The 20,312-nt window shown below is 58.1% G+C and overlaps 6 protein-coding genes across 6 annotated transcripts; 3 read left to right on the top strand and 3 right to left on the bottom strand.

The window, feature by feature from the left end:
* Positions 1-268: 268 nt before the first annotated feature.
* BJ171DRAFT_520098 (uncharacterized protein) lies at positions 269-4,035 on the bottom strand. Its single transcript, XM_053112401.1, is given in 4 exon segments — positions 269-1,484; positions 1,678-2,084; positions 2,296-3,106; positions 3,125-4,035. The coding sequence occupies 4 exon segments, from the start codon at positions 3,590-3,592 to the stop codon at positions 501-503; spliced, it is 2,670 nt and encodes an 889-aa protein (XP_052963031.1). The 5' UTR covers positions 3,593-4,035; the 3' UTR covers positions 269-500.
* Positions 4,036-4,706: 671 nt separating this feature from the next.
* On the top strand, positions 4,707-6,772 carry BJ171DRAFT_520099 (uncharacterized protein). The gene is made up of 5 exons (XM_053112402.1): positions 4,707-4,828; positions 5,029-5,051; positions 5,167-5,208; positions 5,448-6,146; positions 6,397-6,772. Exons 1-5 carry the CDS (start codon positions 4,825-4,827, stop codon positions 6,523-6,525), a joined length of 897 nt encoding a protein of 298 aa, XP_052963032.1. The 5' UTR covers positions 4,707-4,824; the 3' UTR covers positions 6,526-6,772.
* A 212-nt stretch (positions 6,773-6,984) lies between these two features.
* BJ171DRAFT_520103 (uncharacterized protein) lies at positions 6,985-9,053 on the top strand. Its single transcript, XM_053112403.1, has 4 exons — positions 6,985-7,096; positions 7,338-7,508; positions 7,787-8,235; positions 8,473-9,053. Exons 1-4 carry the CDS (start codon positions 7,064-7,066, stop codon positions 8,639-8,641), a joined length of 822 nt encoding a protein of 273 aa, XP_052963033.1. The 5' UTR covers positions 6,985-7,063; the 3' UTR covers positions 8,642-9,053.
* A 198-nt stretch (positions 9,054-9,251) lies between these two features.
* Positions 9,252-12,178, top strand: BJ171DRAFT_520104 (uncharacterized protein). The gene is made up of 9 exons (XM_053112404.1): positions 9,252-9,386; positions 9,639-9,745; positions 9,903-9,946; positions 10,096-10,137; positions 10,436-10,558; positions 10,692-10,775; positions 10,987-11,091; positions 11,247-11,334; positions 11,566-12,178. Exons 1-9 carry the CDS (start codon positions 9,348-9,350, stop codon positions 11,858-11,860), a joined length of 927 nt encoding a protein of 308 aa, XP_052963034.1. The 5' UTR covers positions 9,252-9,347; the 3' UTR covers positions 11,861-12,178.
* Positions 12,179-12,327: 149 nt separating this feature from the next.
* Positions 12,328-14,249, bottom strand: BJ171DRAFT_477911 (uncharacterized protein; the record flags this gene model as incomplete). Its single annotated transcript, XM_053108893.1, has 3 exons — positions 12,328-12,445; positions 12,615-14,068; positions 14,208-14,249. 3 exons carry the CDS (start codon positions 14,247-14,249, stop codon positions 12,328-12,330), a joined length of 1,614 nt encoding a protein of 537 aa, XP_052963035.1.
* A 4,677-nt stretch (positions 14,250-18,926) lies between these two features.
* On the bottom strand, positions 18,927-19,868 carry BJ171DRAFT_477912 (uncharacterized protein; the record flags this gene model as incomplete). Its single annotated transcript, XM_053108894.1, has 2 exons — positions 18,927-19,044; positions 19,270-19,868. 2 exons carry the CDS (start codon positions 19,866-19,868, stop codon positions 18,927-18,929), a joined length of 717 nt encoding a protein of 238 aa, XP_052963036.1.
* Between the last annotated feature and the right edge of the window lie 444 nt (positions 19,869-20,312).

Raw genomic sequence — 20,312 nt, forward strand, 5'->3', positions numbered from 1 at the left:
CTGCGGAGCATCGCGATGGACTCGTGCCAATCTCCCTTGCTCTGGTGGTGGTGGTGGAAGCATACGAGGGACTGCCACGGAGGGAAACAGGTTGGACTGGCAAGGACACGATGTCCAGGGAATAGCAGACCCATTTCAGTCGAGCATGAGGTTTCTGATGGTCTGTGTCCATCAAGACCGCCTGCGATCGGCTCTGGTCACTCTGGCAAACCTCAACGGGAATGCCACGGCCAGCGCGCGATGTTTCGAGGTAACAAATCATTTTGGGTTTGTTGATCAAAAAAAGCTGAATGCCCTCCGTTTTTTTTTTATTGCATTGACTGTCATTAGAATGGTGGCTGCTGGGAGAAGAAGGGCGACGGGGAACAGCCCCGGTCTAGAAAGGCCAGAAAGAGCAACATCTGGCACAGGTGATTACAGGTCGAGGTGAATGGCTCCCCAGTGCTCCAGGCGGAGCAGGGTGCACCGAGCGAGCATGTTGAATAAGCGGTTGCAGCTGACTAGACGGTGGTCTGAGTGGATGGTGAAGCCCGCGGGGCGGCAGTTTCTGAGACGATTTCGATGGCTGCGGCAGCGTCGGTGCCCTGCAGATACTTTGGCTTGGCGTCGGCCGACGCCGGGGACTCGATCTGGTTCTGGGCCATAAAGTCGGCGAGGTCCTTGTATCTGGGCTGGTAGAACTCGGCGGCTCGCGGCTGGAGCTCTGGAGGCAGCGTGAGTGTCCAGAGCGGTTTCTCGAGGCTGGGATTGAAGGCGTGCTGCTCGATGTGCTTGCGGTCATCGGCAGCATCGCCCGTCTCCTTGACAGGGATGGCCTTGAGGCTCTGGACATAGGTCCAGGGCTTGTAGAGCTGGACAAAGAAGGCGCCGGTGAGGTGCTTACCGACGGCCGAGAAGAAGATTGCGAGGTACGAACGAGGGGCGTCGTCCACTTCGCTCAGGAGATAGCCCTTGGGTGCCAAGAAGGTGTGGATGCAGTACCAATAGGCCACCGTCAAGAGCGGCAGAATCAGCATCAAGATGCCTTGGGCCACCGTGGTGCCGGCGCCGGCGGTGATGTTGGTGGTGTTGGTGACAAAGAGGAAGCCGATCAGGGTGATGGTCTGCCAGAAACCAAAGCACAGCAGCAGCAGGTTGGAGACCTTGGGCCACCACGATCCGCCCGTCTCCATCTCGGTCTCGTACACAAAGCTGAGCTGGTAGCGCATCACCAGATAGGCAACGTAGAACACGATGAAGGCAAAAACGGTCGTGAGCGGGGCGATGATGCAGTACGTCGATCCCAGCAGAAAGATGAGCAGCAAGTTGCTGTAAGCAAAGGTGACTTCGAAGACCGGAAGCTGGTTGAGCTCGCCCTCCTCGCGCGGCGTCGGCTTGAAGAAGATGCGCTTGACGTACAGCATCGCCAACCGGGCACCCTGGATGATCTCGATCGCGTACGACGAAAAACTGACTGTGATGAAAGCAATGTAGTAGCTGGAGCTCTGCAAATGACCAGGAAAGCCTGTAGGATTAGTACGTGGGAGAGGGGAGGATTCGACAAGCCGCATCCAATCCGCTCAGCATATGGCACATGCCCAAGAAACACCAGGGCAGGAAAGGTGCCGGGCCATTGGATCCGGACAAAGAAGCAGAGTGCGCATCAGTGCGTCGGCAGAGAAACGCAGGAGCACTCACGTTGATGAAACCCGCGGATGCCGCCGAGAGGATGGCGCTGAGGTCGTAGGAAGCAAAGGCGTTGCTGTTGCCGGTCAAGAAACTTGTCAGAGCCATCGACAGCGTCTTGAGGGCGACCAGGAACACGACTTGGTAGATCTGGAAGGCAAAGTACTTGTGCAGAACGGACTTTTGGGCGCCGGTGTTGCTGCGGACTCCCTGGATGTGGGCTAGAATCTGGAGGGCAAGCTGCAGCACAACGCCGAGGACGACGAGGACGACGGGAGCGACCACGGCCTTAAAGAGTGCATTGGCGACCTCGTTCTGCTGCACAAATTGGCTGATGGCAGGGCTGATGCGGGCCAAGCTCTCGATCGACGTGAGCGTCGTGGCGGTGGCAACGATGAAGGTCCAGGCGAGGATGAGTGCTGACGAGTGGACGGCGTTGGCAGAAAGAAAATGGGATTGTGAAAAGGACGCTGTTAGCCCGAGTCATTGCGGCTTTCATGGGCTACGACGATCACAGAAGGCTGGGTCGGCGACCAACGCAGCAGGGACAAACACAGCAGTGACCGACACACTAGTGACAGCCGCACTAGTAATGACGACGCCTGCGTCACCAATCCTGGTCGCACTCACCGATGGTAATGCCAACGGCCACCAGACGGCGCGACTGGCGGAACGGCATGGAGATGCCAATGTTGGCCCAGATAATGTCCTCAAAGTGCGGCGCAAGCTTGAGGGTCGGGGGACTGAGCATCTTGGTCTTGAAGGAGATCGAGGTCGGGGTGCGGTACCGCCTGGCGCAATCATGGGCGCCCATGGCCGTTTCGAAGAGCACAAAGCCCGAGGCCTCGCACTCAAAGGCCAGCTCGCCGCGGGCACGGACGGCATAGATCTCTTCTTCGAGCTCGTGCAGACGCTGCTGGCAGTAAGGGAGCGTCTCGACCCGCTTGCCGCCGAGAAAGCCCATCCCGAACAAGCCGCCCTGGCGATGGGTTAGACGAGGCAAGGTGCTGTTGGCATTGGGCAACGACTTGCAGAGCGACCGCTCGAGGAGAGCCATGGTCCTCTCGTACTCGCTGATGAGCGCAGGCAGCTTTTCGATCTTGCGGCCGACCATGGCATGGACAAAGGGGTAGCGCAGGTCCAGGGTCTTGATGAAGTCGGTGAGGGCCTCGTCGGTCTGGAGGCTGGGAGGAAGGTTGGTTAGGAGAACGGTGCGGTTGTGGAAGGACTGTTGGAAGGACTGGCTGCCGAACCACGCGCGGCGGAGCCGAAGATACTGCCTCCAGGTGGCAAAGATCAAGTAGTAGCCCACGAAGGTGTAGACATAGGCAACCACGACATAGAGCCAGAACCAGCCCCGGGCGGCAGCATTGAGATTCTGGAAGGTGAGGGTCGTGAGCTGGGGGTTGGGCAGGTTCAGGACCGAGCCGGATGAGGTCGAGTTGGAGGAGGAGCTCGAGTTGGAGGAGGAGCTCGAGTTGGAGGAGGAAGGCGGCGGATCCTGGCCAGCAACGGTGCTGGTGACCTGGAATCCAGGAAGGCCGGTGATGGACGGGGCCAGGGAGTTGAAGACCATGAGCGGGAGCGAGATGAGGGCGACGACTCCAAAGAAGCGGCAGCACAGTCGCAGAAAAGCCAGGAACATGACCGAGTCGAGACCAATGTGGTGCGACATTTTGGCTTCGTCGATGGAGAGAACGGCCGGGATCCATGTGGTCAGGTCGCGGAGCGAGACCTTGATCCTGATGAGGGTCTTGAGGCCAATGGCCTGGTTCTCCTGCTGGATCTCCTCCTTGGACCGAAGCCGGGGCTCGTAGATCTGCTTGTAGTTGTACCGCAGGATCGAGAAGGCAGCAAAGACAGCCAGGGCGGTGATGGCCTGGATGAAGAAGGCGGCGACGACACTCTTCAGGTCGGCGTCAGTCATGGCAACGAGTGACTGCAGCCAACGACAAGGATGTATCTGGGCAGGGAAACGGACAGACGGACGGATGCACCGACGTTGGAAGCAAATGTCCTGCTGGATTGTGAGCCTGGGCGGTCCAGCAGCCTTGGGTCCCGAACAGAAGAGGAGAGAGAGGACGGCGGGATGCGATGCGACCCACTTCGGGTTTTGACCGTCCGAGAAAAAAAAGTTGGGGCCGGTGGTGGGGGTTTCAGCCCCGTGGAGCAAGAGAGTCGCACCAGCAGTACCCCACCACCGACGGCCATGGATGCGAGACGAGAGAGAGGCAAGGATACGCAGCAGCCAGCCTGGGGGTCGATGCGATGGAGATGGAGATGAAGACGGAGGTGGAGATGAAGTCGGAGATGGAGATGAAGTCGGAGATGGAGATGAAGTCGGAGATGGAGATGAAGTCGGAGATGGAGATGAAGTCGGAGATGGAAACGGCATCTTTCTGATGGAAATAGGCACATGGAGGTGAGATGCAAGTGCTGGTCCCGGCGAGCGAGGGCCGCTACGCGATCTACTCCCAGAGCCGCTGCCAGATCCACTCCCAGAGCCGCTGCCGGAACTCTGCCAAGGTGTATCCACACGCCAGGCACTCGGCCAAAGAGGATGCAAATGGGACGCACCAAGAATCCAAGCAGGGGGCCAGATGAGGTGGCCCCAACGACCTCCTGACACAACCAACCCACAGCAAACAGGATACCCTGATACCCACAGCATGCCGCGCCGCGGAACAGTGCATCTTCAACCAAGCGACGCTCGCTCAAGCAGCCATTCGCTCGAGCAGCATTTCGTTCAGGCAGTCATTCATCCAAGCGATCCATATCCGCGCACTGCCACCGATCTGTGGCGGGACCGGGACAGCAGTGCCACCGCGTCCGACGCGCCACAGCGACACTGTCGTGCGGTGAAGGGGCGCCGCGGTGCGCGCGCCTGTCGCACATGGCGGGCAGCACACTGTGGCCCACACAATCTGCGCCGATACCCCGTGTCGCACAGGTGCGGCGCACACCGCCACCGCCAGGCCCGCCGCGCACCAAAAGACTCAAAAGGACGTCCTTCGCCCGACCTGATTTCCTTTCACCTCCTGCCCATCGGCTCGGCTCGGCTGTTTTGCCCAACCACCCGCGACTGCCTTGGCTTGCTCTTCCCGGGCCTGTTGCTTCACCGCTCTTTGCTGCCGATCCTCCAATCTTCCGAGAATCGCCATGGGTAGGTCTGCGGCGACCCTCCCCTGATCTGCCCCGCTGATCGGTGCCGGCTTGCTGCCAGCCATGGCCAGGACTTTTGCGCCAAGCCCCCTGGCTGCCGCTGCGTCCTTGACATTCGCTGTCGACGACTTGCTGCCGTATGTGCTTGCCTCTGACTCGGTCTGGACTCTACGTCTTCCTGCGACGCCGTCTCTTCCATAGGCAATTCTTCCAGCAAAAAAGCCGTGAGTGTCTCTGCTCCATCAACAGCTCTGGCATCCGCTGATGGCTGTGTCCCCGTCTCTCTAACACCCACCCACATGCGCTGACCGCACTCGATGTCTCTCCCACCGCTCTCAGGCTCGCAAAGAGCAGGCAAATCGACCTACCTACCAGCCTCCGGTATGTTTCCCCTTCCCTTTCCTTTTCCGCTGCCGTCGGCAACCACAACCCTCAGCCGCCGAACAAAACGTGGGTCATCCCATTCAATCCTCCATTTGGCTCTGTGCTTGGATCTCGATCGCCAACCAGCGTTGTGTGATAGGGCTCGCCTGCGCTCGATCACAGCCGTTGCTCCCTTCGTCCAGCGGGCTGCTTCTTGCCAGTCCTAACCCGCGATATCCTTGCTTTGCACATTTCAGATCCCCGAGGAGCCAACTGCCCCTCTGCCTCCCCTTCCTCCTCCTCCTCCTCCTCCTTCCGAGCCTCCCAAGCCCAAGGAGCCCACTGGGGAACTCGTTCGGGTCCATTCGCGCGCTCCCTCGGACCAATACCTGACCTGCTCCATCTGCGACGAAAGGCAAAAGACCAAATACGCCTGCGCCCTCTCCTGCGGCCATGACTTTTGTTACGACTGTGCCAAGCAGTACGTCAAGAACGCCATTGCCTCCAGACAGTTCCCCATCTCTTGCCCGTCTTGCAAGGCCGTCAAAGTCCCCACCATCGTCAGCGAGTCCGTTATCCGCTATCTCACCAACCGAGATCAGTACTACGATATCTACATCAAGAACGCCATCCAGTCGATTTACCTCGGCAGCGGCAGCAGCCTAATCCAGTGTCCCAGACCCGATTGTGCCAGTGCATTTGAGCGGGAGGACGACAATGATTTCGTCTACTGTCCAGAGTGCCAGCTGCAATGGTGCCTGAAGTGCGATACCCAATACTGGCATCACAACAAACCGTGCCCCACCCGAAAGCCCGCCGATGACGTTCTGGATGGCCGCGAGGCCAACCGCAACATCGCAAAGTGCCCAAACAGCAACTGCGGCCTGCCGATCGAGCGGAGCGAAGGCTGCAACCACATGACTTGTCCCCAGTGCCACTGGCACTTTTGCCTGCTGGTAAGCATATCCGTGCTGATTCGTCTGTGCGCTCGACGCCATGAGCCCGCCATGCAACCCTGTGTCCGTGTGGTGTTCGGCTTTGCCGGCAAGCCCGATCCTGGCAGTGAAAGTGTCGGATGGCCGAGTGTGAACCTGGGCGGCTTTGTCTGCATTGCATTGGATTGGAGTGCATGGATTGGAGTGCATTGCCCTTCCTCATTCGACGCCGAGTCCGAGTCCTGACGGTGATCTTATCTGCCTTCTCCAGTGCAACTCGGTCATCGCGCAAGCCCGGCAGGCAGACCAGCTCGCCGAGTTGCTCTTGGGCCACTACAATGCCAAGGGCACTCCTTGCTATGCCCAGCTCTTCACTGACCCTAACGAGTGGCGCCAGTAGTACTCCAGCCCCCTCTGAAAATCAACCACCCTGCCACCAACCGACGAGCTAGGCTCATCATCGGCGGCTTTTTGGGCTGCCATGACCTCTTTTTATCCTGCTTTTTACCGTCTCTTGATTTGTGCCTGTGAGTCTTTGGTCCATGTTCTATCGGGCAGCATCCCCCCCCCGGTATTCACTTGCCCTGCGCCGTCTTGGCGAGCGGTCCGTCTGATTGCACAATAGAACCGACACTGCTTCGTTTGAACGCACACCGGCCTCGGGGCGTATCCAGCCCGTCCAAATCGGAATACGCAGATCGAACGGGATTGATCTTGCGCATGAAATCGCAACCGCCGCACCACGTGCGGCATGGCTCGCCTGCTTCTCGCCTGCTTCTCGCCCGTCTCTCGCTTGCTCCTCGTCCTCAGACACTTCCAAAGCCCGGTCAGTCTCCAAGCGCCACCCATCGCCGTCGTTGTCATCATCAGAGCTCGCAGAGTCCCCCTGCGTACTCGTCAGGACTGTCTCGATCGCTGCACCGCTGCACCCCTTCAACATGGACGCCGAGCATCCGCAACTGTGGCTCAAGGTCGGTGGTCATGCTCCGTTGCGTTTTGTCAATCGCATCGACAGCAGCTCGTCCTGCTCCCCGGCCAACACCACCCCGCCCTGTTTCGTCGTGCGTCATGCATATCTCTGTGTCCTGGCCTGTTCTCCCCTCCAGTACCTGTGAATTCTGTACTGATGCAGATCTATAACCTATACCCACAATCCATGGCTTTATCACACATGATATCCATGGTCCGAACCGCTTATGTCCTCACAACCAGGTCGTGAACGTCCTGAGTTTCGTCAGCCTCATCTCGACGCATGCCTACTTTGCCCTGGCACGCACCCAGGATGTCTACTCGCTGCATCCGACGAACCTGACCCCGGCGCTGTGGGCGAGCTATATTTTGGCACCCATATACGCCCTGCTCGCTGCTCTGTTGGTTTGGCAGGTAGGATGAGCCATTGGGCGGTGGCTGGACATTGCGGGGCCAAGAGAGCTGAGGCGCTTCAGAACCTGGCTGGCTGCCGGGTGACTGTGCCGCTTGAAAGATGAAGCCATCGCACTTGCTAATGAGATCCATCAACTTGCCAATGGAATCTGTGGCTACCGGCCCCTTCCACATGAATCCCGTCAACCCAAACGGACGCATCCTCTCCTGCTGCACCCACATCCCATCGAATCCCGCACGACGCATCGAATCCCGCACGACGCACACCGCCTCGCCAGTTCCTGCATTCGGCCCAGCCCATTGTCCAGAAGGCCATCGGCCCCTGGTTCGCCGTTAGCGCTGCCTCGATCTCGCTCTGGTTTGTGGCCTGGACCGAGGACCAGCTCTTGGTGGCCTTCTTCCTGGCACTCGTGCCGTCGTTCTCGCTCTTCATCATCGCCCTCAACCTGATCCAAAAGTTCCCCAACAAGAGCCTCGTCGAGACCGTGTTGGTGCACTGGCCCATTTCGGCCCTGCATGCCTGGCTGGTCTTTATCAACTGGCTGACGCTGGCTGCCTTCCTGGCCACGCTGTGGAAGCGCCCCGAGGAAGACGATGGATCCGAAACCGGCTCGCAGTGGGAGGACTATGTCTACGTGTATGTTTGGCTGCTGTTCCAGATCCCTGCTGCCATCTTCTCCAAGAGCCGCAAGATCGACGACCCCATTGGATTGCTGGTCACGGCCTGGTAGGTTGAGGAGTCTGACGGAAGTGGGATGAGAAGGAGAGCACGTCGGAGGAAGCTGTGCCGGGCTGGAGAGATGCATGCCAAGCTGGAGAGTCGCAGGAATTGCCTCGGCCCCGCGCTGCCCCTTTCTGACCACTGCATACGCTATCGATACACCAAACGCCACTGGCTCCGGGAATGATCCCCTGAACAATCGACTGACTCTTGCCCTCGCGGCATTTGACTGTGTCGACATAGGACCGTCATCACCGTGGCCCTCAACCATCCGGGCGACTCCCTCATTTATTATCCCGGCGTCGTCTGTGGCGTCGTCATCATTCTCTATGCGCTCAAGTCGATCTGGTCGCTGCGAAACCAGCCCAAGCTCGAGGAGGGAACCCCTGCTGAGCGGGAGCCTCTTGTTTGATCTTATCGGCGACCCGTTACGTTCGGCGCCGTCGTCGTTGTTGCTATTTCATTCCGCTTTTATTCTTTTTTTTTTTACATTGAAGTTCTTTTTTTTTCCAATATGCAAGCCTCGTCTCTCTCGCTCTCGCTCTTTTTTGGAACCTCTGTCGGGCCCCACAAGCGATATGCAAATCGGCATCATTCGCATCCTTCAATTTCCCACGAGCTTGCAAACCCCCGCCCAAAGAACAGAATCCCTTCTCCAGTTGTTTACTTCTGCCTTTGGTTGCTTCCTTTTCTTGTTCAGGATTTGTCGAGCTGCCTGGATGAGCATTGACCACTCGTGATTCCTCTCTATAAGCCTATCCGCCCACAGTCGTGTCGCTATATTGCTTTTGTCATTGGATTTCAATCTATATGTATCTTCCATGCGATGGAGGCGGGGAAAGAAAGCCGGCGTGAGGCTCTACTCGCTTCAGAATGCCGTGCGTGTTTGGCCGCTTGTCGATGAATCCTCCCCATTGATTTAGCGCCTCGATCTGCGATGAATCGCGGCTGAGTGCTGGGTCCCAGCGAGCGGGCGGCCATTGATCTGGTCTCTGCCATTGCAAATCGTCGCGTGTCGGATTGGCCCCCGTCCAAATCACCCTCTTCGCTCCCCAGCCGTTCCTCCCTCGCTCTGCGACTGCATCGCATCTACACCTGCACCAAGCAAAGCATTCACCATGTCGATGGAACAGTTGGATGGCAGCGTCGTCCACTTGGTGAGTTCTGCAATCCATGCATCAAGGCACAAGAGATGCATCGTAGTCCAAGTGCATTGGACCCGCTTTTGCCGCAGTCAGCGCTGCAATCAGCGCTGCGAACAGAAGAGCAGGTCCAAACTCGTCCACTCGAACGGCCCGACTCCACAGTATTTTCTCGGTTCACCTCCCTTTGTATCTCATGGGGGGGGGTGGAGGGAAGAAAGCCTGTTCATCCAGAGTCTGACGACGGTCTTCCTTCATTCGGGTCAGGAATGGAAGAATGTCGCAATCGCTTCGACCTTGCTATTCGTCAACGGCCTCATCTCGCTTTGGTTCGGCCTGGGTCTCGAGCGCACCCTGTTGGTCTCGGCGCTGCGGTAAGATGCCGAATAGAAGCCCTTTCCTCACACGAATCCCTTCTTTGGTATTTGATGTCGCTGGTGTCGCTGGTGTCGCTGATCGGGAAGGGGCTATCTGGCTCCAGCCCAGCCATCTTTTGCCACCGCCCTCACTCAGCCCCATGCCTTTCTTCAGATGCATCGTGCAACTGACCATTATGGGATACGTACTGGAGCCCAGTAAGTCCTTGTCCGAGTTGGGATTGCACTTTATCACTCGCAATGGAGCAGACGTTTGGGCCGGTCAAGTCAAAGGATGACCGCCGTCGCAGATTGACAGACGCTGACAGATCTTTGGTCCATTTGTCCCCGGCCCATGCGGGCGACAGTCTTTTCAAACGATGGCCCGCTATTTGTCTTCCCGTTCGCATGTAAGTGCATCGCATCACCATCACTCACAAGCGTGGTCGGTGGAATCGTCCGTGCGTTATGCATAGTGGTGGGCTCGCTCGGCCCGCTCCGACATCAAGCGGATATCATGGCGTTGAAACCGGCGCGGAAATGTTGGAAGTATGCGATCGAGATCAACCATCGATTTGGCATGGATCGTGGTCTGCTCCAACAACCCATTCCTCGTTCCGTCACCTTCATTGTCCGGACCAACGCAACATCTGGGCTCTTCTCACCCTCTCTCCCTTCTCCCTTCCAAAAAAACAACCGTATACCTAGTCCTGCTCATGTTCGTTTCGGCCATTGAGATTGTCTACAACAAGAGCAAGTTCCGCCATGACTGGATGTTCGGCTCGGTGCTGTTCTCGATGGTGCTCAGCACAGGCATGGTCAACTACATTGGTATGGAGCCGTTCCTCATCGCCCTCTCAGCCGATGCTGCTTTGGACTTGCGGCTCTTTGGTCTCTATCTGCCAGTTGCTACACGAAGACGCATTCACCAAGCCTCGCTGGCGTCTTGCATACTGTCAACCAGGAAACGCATATGCCATCGGTGCTGCACCTTGGTTCGGCGCGCGTGAGTTCATCCCCACCCTCGGAATGCTGCTCGGAAACTCAAGTAAGTCCCGAGTGTTGATCCTCACCACAGTCCCGAAAGAACAGCAGCACCATCCGTCCAAGCTGCTTTGCTCCTGCTCCGATTAAGTGGCTGATACAACGTATCATTTCCTTCCCCCCCCCCACCTGTTACTCCTGCTGTTATGGCTGCTGGAATTGGAATCGATTGGCATTTAATCGTCGTATCGTCACATCGTCACATCGCATCGTAGTGGCTGGTGTCGCCGTCGGCTTGAACAGCACCATGTCGCAGCTCACGGATAAGAAGGAGCGAATCGAAATGTACCTTGCCTTTGGTGCCACGACATGGGAAGCGGGTAAGACCCGAGAGCGCATGGCCAGGCGGAACATGCCCAGGGGGTAGTTGTGCCAAAAAAGTACCTCCCTCCAAATCACGGCTTCGTGTGCCTCTCAATAGACCCACTCGGAGCGCTATGCGATCGCTGACTGAGGCTTTACTTTCTATACCCAGCGCGCCCCGTCGCCATCGAAGCCATCAAGCTGGCGCTGCTGCCGACCCTCAATGCAATGAGCGTCATGGGACTGATCTCGATCCCTGGGTAAGTGCATGTCCGGAGACTATTCTATCGTACGGCTTGATCTTGATCGATTGTGTGCATTCATCGACCTCGTCACCCGACGAACAAAGACAGCCGACTCTCAACCTATGGAGAAACGTACCGGCAGCGCAGCTGTGTGATCGCCAGCAGAGCGAATCCTACGAACTGACTGGCATGCTTCCTTGTCCGTGACATCCATGACATCCATATCCGCCCAACAACGATCCCAAGCATGATGACGGGCCAGATCCTCGGTGGGACGCCCATCGCCGATGCTGTGCGGTACCAGCAGATCATCATGTTCATGATCGTGGCAAGCTGCTCCATCGCGACTGTGGTGACGGTGCTCGTGTGCATCTATGTCACCTTTGATCAGAAATCCCGACTGCTGGTCGACCGCATCAAGAAGGTGGAGCGCAAGCGATCAACCATTGCCCTCTGGCAGGAACGGATCGAGTCCCTGCTCAAGTCGGCGGTCCGGAGCCGGCACGGCGACACGCACGAACAGCGGCCTCTCCTGGGATAGTCTGAGAAATGTACTGGAGACCAGGCTCCGGTCTCGGTCTTGGACCCAGGCCGCCTGTGTTGGCGCTGTGTGTTACTTTTTCCTTTCCACTATGATTCTTATGACCCTGACCGAACAGCTACGAGCAAGGACATGGGATCCGCCGTTATGTGGCGGTGATAGCCAAAGTAGGCAGCAAACTTCTATGCATCACGGTCGCGACATGGTGCGGACGTGCTATCCAATACAGCCTCGACTTTCTGCTGGTGGCCGTCTCTGATGGTGGATGAATTGCTCAAAGTACTTGGCGAACCAGAGTCTCCGTGGGTTGGATGCATATCCCTTCCCTTGCTTCCAGGAGGCATTCCCAAAGGCAATCACCACTTCGGTCTCCCTTGGTGCCTGGTCGATGACTTGCTTGCACATCTCGTGGACAGTGCGCTGTCGCTTGCTGTGGAGATCGAGTCGCTTGAATCGCCGTCGCCGAGTCAAGCTGAAGTGCAGCTGTTTGTCCAGTGCTCATCCGTTGCTGCAGACCAAGGGCCTTGTGAGTACTCTGGATCCACTTGGTCGCCTGTGTAGCGTCTTTCGCTTACGGTGAACCATCTGTGGGGGAAAGCGTCCTTGATTCAGATCCAGAATTCCATCACCGAATGGTCATACCCAGCGGGCGATGTTTTGAATCAGAACATTCACCAATGCTCAAAATCCGGGGTCTCCCGTTTTTTATTGGATCGAGCATGTATAGTAAGTCTCCGGCGAGGATTTTGGTGACTCGAGCGGCGCCTGGGGCTGCGCTGCTGGGTGTTCGGGATTGAGTGCACGCTGCAGAGCTTGATAGGCTTCCTGGGCGCCTGCGACGTTGCTTTCAATGGCGCAGTGGTAACACTTGAGAGCAGCCTCCTGGTCCATTACAGTCCCGAGCCCTTGTTCATGGCATCGGCCGAGATCGAGCATCGCGCTGTGGTTCCCAGACTTGGCTGCGTCCCGATAGCGCTTGAAGGCCGCCTGATGATCCTGGGTGGTGCCGATTCCTCTCTCGTGACATCGTCCAACATGCCAGATCGATTCGGCCACACCCATATCCGCGGCCTTCTGGTACCATGTGAACGCTTTGATCGGATCCTTGACTGTGCCGATAGCGTTCTCGAAGCACCGGCCCAGATCGTGGCACGCCCGTTTGTGTCCCTGCAGTGCTGCTTGCTCGTAATGTACCATAGCTTCGTTCTGGTTTTTGTCCGTTCCGAGGCCGTCTTCGTAGCAACGTGCAGTGTTGTATCGGCCCTCGGTGTGTCCCCTATCCGCGGCTTGTCTGTAATAGTCAAACGCCAGTGATGGATTCGGCTGACATCCAACCCCTGTACTGTAGCAGCGGCCAAGATGGTACAGACCCTCGGGGCTGTTTTCGGCTGCCTTCGAATACCACGAGAAGGCAGCACCCAGGTCCCTCGGTACGCTGGTACCATGTTCGTAAATCTCTGCCAGCTTGAGTTGGAATTCGGAGCTTCCCTGGTTGGCCAGCAGCGTCCAGAGTCGGAGCGAGGCCTGCTTGGATGGCTCGTGGTTCTGCTTCGCAGCAAATGTGAACCACTCGAGTGCCAAGAGCAGGTCCGCGCCCCCGACGCCGGTTCCCTTTTCATAGATCTGGCCCAGTGCGTGTTGAGCCAGCACATGGCCCTGTTTGGCGGCCTTCTGGTACCAGTAGAGCGCCACGGACAAATCCATCGCTACGTCTTGTCCGGTCTCGTAGAACTGGCCGAGTTTGTACTCGGCTTCGGGATACCACAGGTCGGCGGCACGCTGATACCAACCCAAGGCTCTTCCCAGGCTCAAGCGCGGATTTCGGTCACGTTCGCAGTATCGGGCGACCCACATCGATGCTTTGTGATGCCCATTGTTTGCAGCGTCAGCGTACAGCTTCAATGCGGTGCTGATGCTTGGCACGACCCCGAGTCCCAGTTCGTAGCAATTTGCAAGATGGAACTGGGCATCTGGATGCAAGTTCCTCGCGGCATCCAGGTACGAGTTGAAGATTTCATGAGCGTGGTCCTGATTCTGCGACAGCCTGGTGAGGTAGGCTCCAAGGCGAACCTTGGCACCGTCAAAGCCCTTTTTGGCCGAGGATCGGAGCAGTCGCAGCGCCTTGGCCTGCCGGTTCGAACTGTCCGAGCAGTTCTGGTAAAAGTAGGCCATGACATATTCTGAATGCATGTCACGGCGATGAACGGGCTGTGGGAGACGGAAGGTTAGATGTGCCAGGAGACGACAACACTTTCGAATCATGCCAGCTCCGACTCACAGCCGTGGCCATATCTGTGCTCTCTGTCCGCGCCCGTTGCAAGACCGTTTTGGATGCACCACAACTCACATGAATTGCCACAAGGCGGCAGGGCGAGTCGCGGGTCCACATTCTGAGGGTGCCGAGGGAGCTTGTCTGGCGGCCGTCCCATCCGAAACAGGCGTGTGGAACTTTCAGCATATGATCACCATGGCGGATCCACTGCGGCAGCGCACCGCTCACAGCGGACCATCCCTCAGACTCCAGAGGCAATTTCCCGTCTGACTTGGGCGAAATATCCGAGGTGCTTGCTGTGCGCTCAAACTCTCCTTTCTTCAGGGCCCAAGTGATGGACTGCCCTTCGACATCTTCCGAGACGATGGTCCGGCGGTTCGGCGCTATCCATACAGATTTGATGTTGGTGGCGTGTCCCTCGAGGGTCTGCTTCAGCTGGCCGGTCACGGCATCCCAAACCATCACGGTCTTGTCGTTTGATCCCGAAACAACGACGCGGCAGTCTCGCGAGACGGCAGTGACATTGACCGCGCCTGTGTGATTCTCGAGAGTGTGCTTGTGCTGGCCCGTGATGGCATCCCAAATCATGACGCCTTTGTCGGTCGAGGCAGAGACCAGCACCCGATCATCTTCGGATGTGACAAAGGACCTCACTGCATTCCGGTGCTCACGCACGGCCGGATTGGCTCGGGTCGAGTCGCTGTCCCAGATCCGAATCGTTTTGTCCCAGGAGCCGGAGACCACCATCGCCCCATCCGACGAAATGGCAACGGACTTGACGGTCTGAGCGTGGCCCGTGAGCATACGAGAATGTTGGTCGGTGGCGACATCCCACAGCCTGATGGTGTGGTCCCGCGATCCAGAGACAATGGTGCGGTTGTCCCGCGCGACGGCAACGCACTCGACCGATCCTGAGTGGCCCGAGAGTTCTTTCGTGAGCCGACCCGTGGCCAAGAGCCAGACACCAATGTTGCCGTTGCTGGACCCAGCCACAATCAACTTGCCGTCTCCAGAAACGGCAACGGACCTGAGCGGGTCCTTTGGGTAGTGGATCTTTTGCCGACTCTGGCCAGACTGTAGGTCCCAAACGCAAATGGTCTGGTCTTGCGATACCGAGACGATATGCTTCTCGTCTGCGGTCAGGGTCACGGCGTTGACTGTGTCATCGTGCTCCTCGATGCAGTACTTGAGTTGATCCACGGATGTGTCCCAGACCCTGATGGTCTTGTCCTTCGAGCCGGATACAACCCACCTCCCGCTACGGGAGATAGCGACCGAGGTGACCCAGCCCGTGTGCCCTTGGAGCGTGCTCCTGAGGCGGCCGCCGACAACATCCCAGATCTTGACGGTGTTGTCATTGGACCCAGAGACGATCTGCTTGCCGTCGGCGGAGACACAGACCGAATTGACCGGGCCCTCGTGCCCCTTGAGAGTCAGCTTGTTCTGCCCCGTGATGGAGTCCCACACCTTGATCGTACGGTCGCCCGAGCCAGACACGATCGTGTGTCCGTCCGGTGTCAGAGCAACGGCATTGACTCCGTTTCGGTGCTCCGACAGGACGACTTCGCATGGATCCCACCCTGGAGCAGGTCCAGTCGTGACCAGAAACGGGATGCTTTCTTCAAGACGATCGGCATAGGTCTTGTAGAGGAGCGTGCCCTTGGGCATGAAGGCGAAGCCCGAGTTGTACACCTGTGGGGCGCTGGCGATGATCGGGTCCGCAAATTCGCGGATGAATCTGTATGTATCGGTGACGAGGGTCTTGGTACTGTCGTCGACGAGGGTGCTGGGTGCTCGGGCGACAAGCAGCCGGAGATTGCCGAGCTGCCCGATGAGATAGCGAGTGACCCGGGTCAGCGAGCCGCATTCGAGCCAGAAGAGTACATGGCTCGACAGGAACTTGGGGAGAAGCGTGGACACATCGCCGCTGCCAGTGCTGTCGAATCCGATGAGCGTACTGGATTGGTACTCGGTCCAGATGCCCTTCGTGCTGGTGCTCGTCTTTGATGTGTGTGCAGACAGTTTCGGCGACTGGGGCGGGGCTTCCTCCGTCTCGTTGAAAAGCCACACAAAATGGGTGATCCAGTGAGCGACGCTATATCGAAGCGTGGGCGTGATCTTGTCCTTGACCCGATCCTCAAAATCGGGAATCCGGTCATGAAAATCGTAAATGTCGCAGATGTTGATGGTATGGCGACTGCGGGTGATCTGGAGGAGACACCGGGCCGCAAAGGTAAGGTGGAATCGACTGCGAACGTGCCAGATCTCGCCTCTGGAGCCATCGCCAAGGAGATAATCGGGCACGGACTTGTGGTTGAAGCGGACCGTTGCGTCGTCTTGGGCTGTATCGCCACACCAGTCGAGCAGAAGACTGAGGGCCGTGAGACACTTGTTGATGACCGCGAGGGCATCGTTCCGGCTAATGTCCCAAAAAAAGATATCGGCCAGGATTTTGGGGGTCAGGATCGACTGGGCGGTGGCGAGGGCCGAGATCACCACCACAAGTTGCGACTGGTGCGGACAGTGCGTATAGATGTTCTCAAAGGTCCTCTGATAGAGGGCCTTGAGATCCCCCGGGTTTGCGACAGCTTCGCGGATCTGAGTAAGGGTCAGGGCGTCCCGGCCAGCGTCCTGCTCGAGTGTGTTGAGGACCAAGTTGACCCAAACGAAGGTCTTGTTTGGATCATACGTCGCTTGCGCTGGTTCGTTGAGGAGGACCTCGATGGCCTCGGCGCGGTCTCGATCGCTCAAGTTGACATGATTCCTGAGCCGGTGGTTGATGAACACACGGAGGTCACGGATGTTGTCCGCGCTCGACGGCTCGATCGTCTTGGTAGGGACGTCTCGGAAGGCAGTTTTGATATCGACCTCGGGGCGAGATGTCAACAGCAGCTTGAGCCAGGATTTGTGCGACTGGAGTTGATGGAGTCCGCCAGCAAGCAGCGAGAGAATCTCGTCGCGGGGATGGCATTCGTCCAATCCATCGACCATCACGACGACAGCTCCCCTGGGCTGATACTTGCTCAGGGCGTACAGCGGATTCTCGACCAGTGCCTTGAATAGCTCGGGGATGGTTCTGTTGGCGATGTCGCTCTTGGTGAGGCCGGAGGCCAGCAATCGGCGGCCGATGGGAGCATACCACTTGCATAAGCCATACGCAATTGTGGTCAGCAGGATGCGGGGGTTGTTCTTGCGGGTGTCGTTGTACTTGAGGAAGATCGAGGTTGCCAACTGGTCCCGGCTCTGGAGCATGTTGGCGATCTGGGCAGCAGCGACGGACTTGCCGACACCGGCGATGGCACTCAGCCACAGCACGCGGTCGTCATTTTTCTGGTTGACCCAGTCGGCGACATGGTCCAACAGCCACTGGCGGGTATCCTTGACGTAGAGGGCCTCAAGGACTCTTCTGTCTGGATTCGAGTCGACGGGCTCGAGGAGGACACGCAGCTGCGTGTCCTCGGCTGCCGTCAAGAAGATGTGTTCCTGGACATCATAGAAGGACATTGGGCGAGAAGCCACCTCGGCCCTGGAACAGAGCTGAAGGAAGTGCGGTGCGAGGCTGGCACAACAAGATCGGTCAGTACGCTGCTGGACCCATTAGCATCCGTCAGCATCCGTCAGCATCCGTCAGCACCCATCTGCGAAACGAGTGGGGATCGACCCTCCCATATGTCCGGATACCTACAGCACGAGATTCTGTGCGTTTGTAGCATGGAGAGATTGGATCGTGAGGATCTGCTGGATTGTTTGTCGAATAGACCACCGCTTCCCGTCAAACAAGGGGGAGTCTGGGTGACAGGGGAGCTCTTCAGGAAACTCCCTGGGATTGGGCTGGAAGGACCGAAAGACCTCGTCGTTGTCGATTGTCTGCTTGGTGAACATGAACACCGGCTGAACAACCACCGGGCGACCGGTGTTCGTGGACGAGATCTTCTGAAGCATGGCAAGCTGTATCTGTTCGGGGCAGCAGTGGCGGCAGACAAACAGGCAAGGACGGATGTTGGTCGCTGGGGCTGGACAGGCCCATGCGGGTCCGCAATGCCGACACCACTGATGCACAATGCGATGTGGCTCACCTCGAGGAAGAAATTGTCGGGCTCGATGTGGGCTCGCTTGGCCTTCTCCAGCCCGTCCTTTGAAATCAAAATCGTAATGATCTGGGAGCTCAGGAGCCCATTGACAAACTCTCTCGGCCAATCTGTGCTCTTTGGAATGCAAAGACGGTCGAGATAGGGATGGATCGCTCTGCCCGTGAGATGAGCGACACTGAGCGCCGAATGGAGCGCAGTTGCAACATGCTCTTCTGTTGCCGCTCGGTAGCTGTGGGAGGAGAAGGGCCAGAGAAGATTAGACCGGTGCTGGGCTGTTGGGGTAGCAGCACAAACAGAGCCATACCTGATGAAGACATCATGTTTCTGCCGACTCAGAGCACACTTCCAGTTCAAGATTTGGTCGACTGGCGAGCCGCCGCGAGGCAAGCCAAGGGCAAACGGGCCCGGCCAAAAGAATGTGAGTCGTCGAGCGAGACGTCTGCATCCTGGTCTGGTCGATGTGTTTCGCGAGCCGAGGCTTACCTTGGCTGCCGAGCTTCTCTGGAGTGGACATGAGGCAGCAGCTATGCGGGTTTGCTCTGGTCTGGCCGGACTGCGATGGCTTGGTTGTGATAGCTTGGTTGTGATAGCTTGGTTGCGATAGCTTGGCTGTCCGAGGATTGCTTTTATCCGATCGTCGATTGGCAGCGTTTCGCAGGCGCTGCAAGCACGAAGCCGCCGGTCGGCCACGAGGGATTCGTGCTCATTGGAGCTGCCGCAGATACCATCGGTATGAGGAGACGGTCCCGAACCACCCAATACTGCTCAGCGGCCATATCGCGGCGAACGCCTGCATGCTGAATGGGAGCCCCGCGCTGTTGCTGCCGTTGTGTTGCTCCAGCGGAGGAGCGATACAATCCATCCCCTCCCCCTCGATAGACTCGTTTGCAAACGCCCGAATGCGGAAAAGCGTTGGCCAAGCGAAGAGGGCGAATGCCGCAAGGATCGACAGCGAGCGGAACCATCAGCGTACGAGTCGATGCGCCGGAATTGGGGTGCTATGGCGAGTCGCCAAAGGGTGGGATTCGACAATCGACAGACCGTACCCGACCCTGACGATGATGACGAATGGCCGGGATTGCATGAGTCGCATGGCAGAGATTGCATGAGTCGCATGGCTCGTCCGCCGCCCCGTGCCATGGCTGCCCAACGACCAGGGTGGCCGGCCCGAGCCAGGGTCTGTTGCAAGGTCGAGAGCCATGTGCGGGCACGCCGTTGGCGGGGCCGACAAGGAGAGTGCGGTCTTGTCTTGGCGATCGACCCCACGCTTCTTGGCAACGAGCAGTGCCATCGGCGACCGGGCATCTCGGTCAGCGACTCTGTCCTGCGACAGTGCTTGACGACATTGCTGGCACCGATGCTTGGCGCTATTGCTGGCACATCGCTGGCACATCGCTGGCGGCTCTCGGGCAGGCGCCGCAGCGATATCGACAGCGACAGCACCGCCCGCAACCCTCGGGCCGGGCTGTGATCGGGCAGTCTCGGTCTGCGGCGCCCCGTGGAGGTTGGTGGTTGGGCCGTGGGAACTGCGCCTTCCACGGCTGGCCCCCAGCCCGGTGTACAAACCCACAAGGCCATCGCCGACCTCGCTCGGCTTGTCGGCAAACAACCACAGACCAGCAAGGCTTGCGGGGCTCGCGCCCATGGCATTTGAAATCTCTGCGCGGCGCTGCGTGAGTGCGACGTCGCAGCAAGCTGTCGCAGCCCGGCGCTGTTGCGAATTGCTCTAATTTTGGGTCGCTGGCGACAGCAAGGCCACGCTGACCGCGCTGGACGGATCAACTTTTTTTTTTTGGGAGACCAGGCATGGGACGGGGATGGGACAGGCGGTCATATGCCCGATTTAGGCCCTATAAAGCCAGCGGGTGTGCGCTCGTCGGTCTTGACCTGCATCTCTCCTGCTGCCTGTCCGAGATAGCCCTCTGCTGTCCGCCATGGCCCTCACTCTGTGCAGCGCTCCCGTCTGGGAAGGCTCCGCCGGGCACTACTGGCTCCAGTCCTGCTACGAGCACTTGTAAGTCTCCGATTCCGCATGGCGGAGGGTGGGCTGGTCGTCTGAATCGCATTCGAGAACAGCGCCGGGGCCTTG

Source organism: Polychytrium aggregatum, assembly GCF_025602895.1.
Source record: "Polychytrium aggregatum strain JEL109 chromosome Unknown BJ171scaffold_44, whole genome shotgun sequence".
In the NCBI taxonomy this organism is placed as follows: domain Eukaryota; kingdom Fungi; phylum Chytridiomycota; class Chytridiomycetes; order Polychytriales; genus Polychytrium; species Polychytrium aggregatum.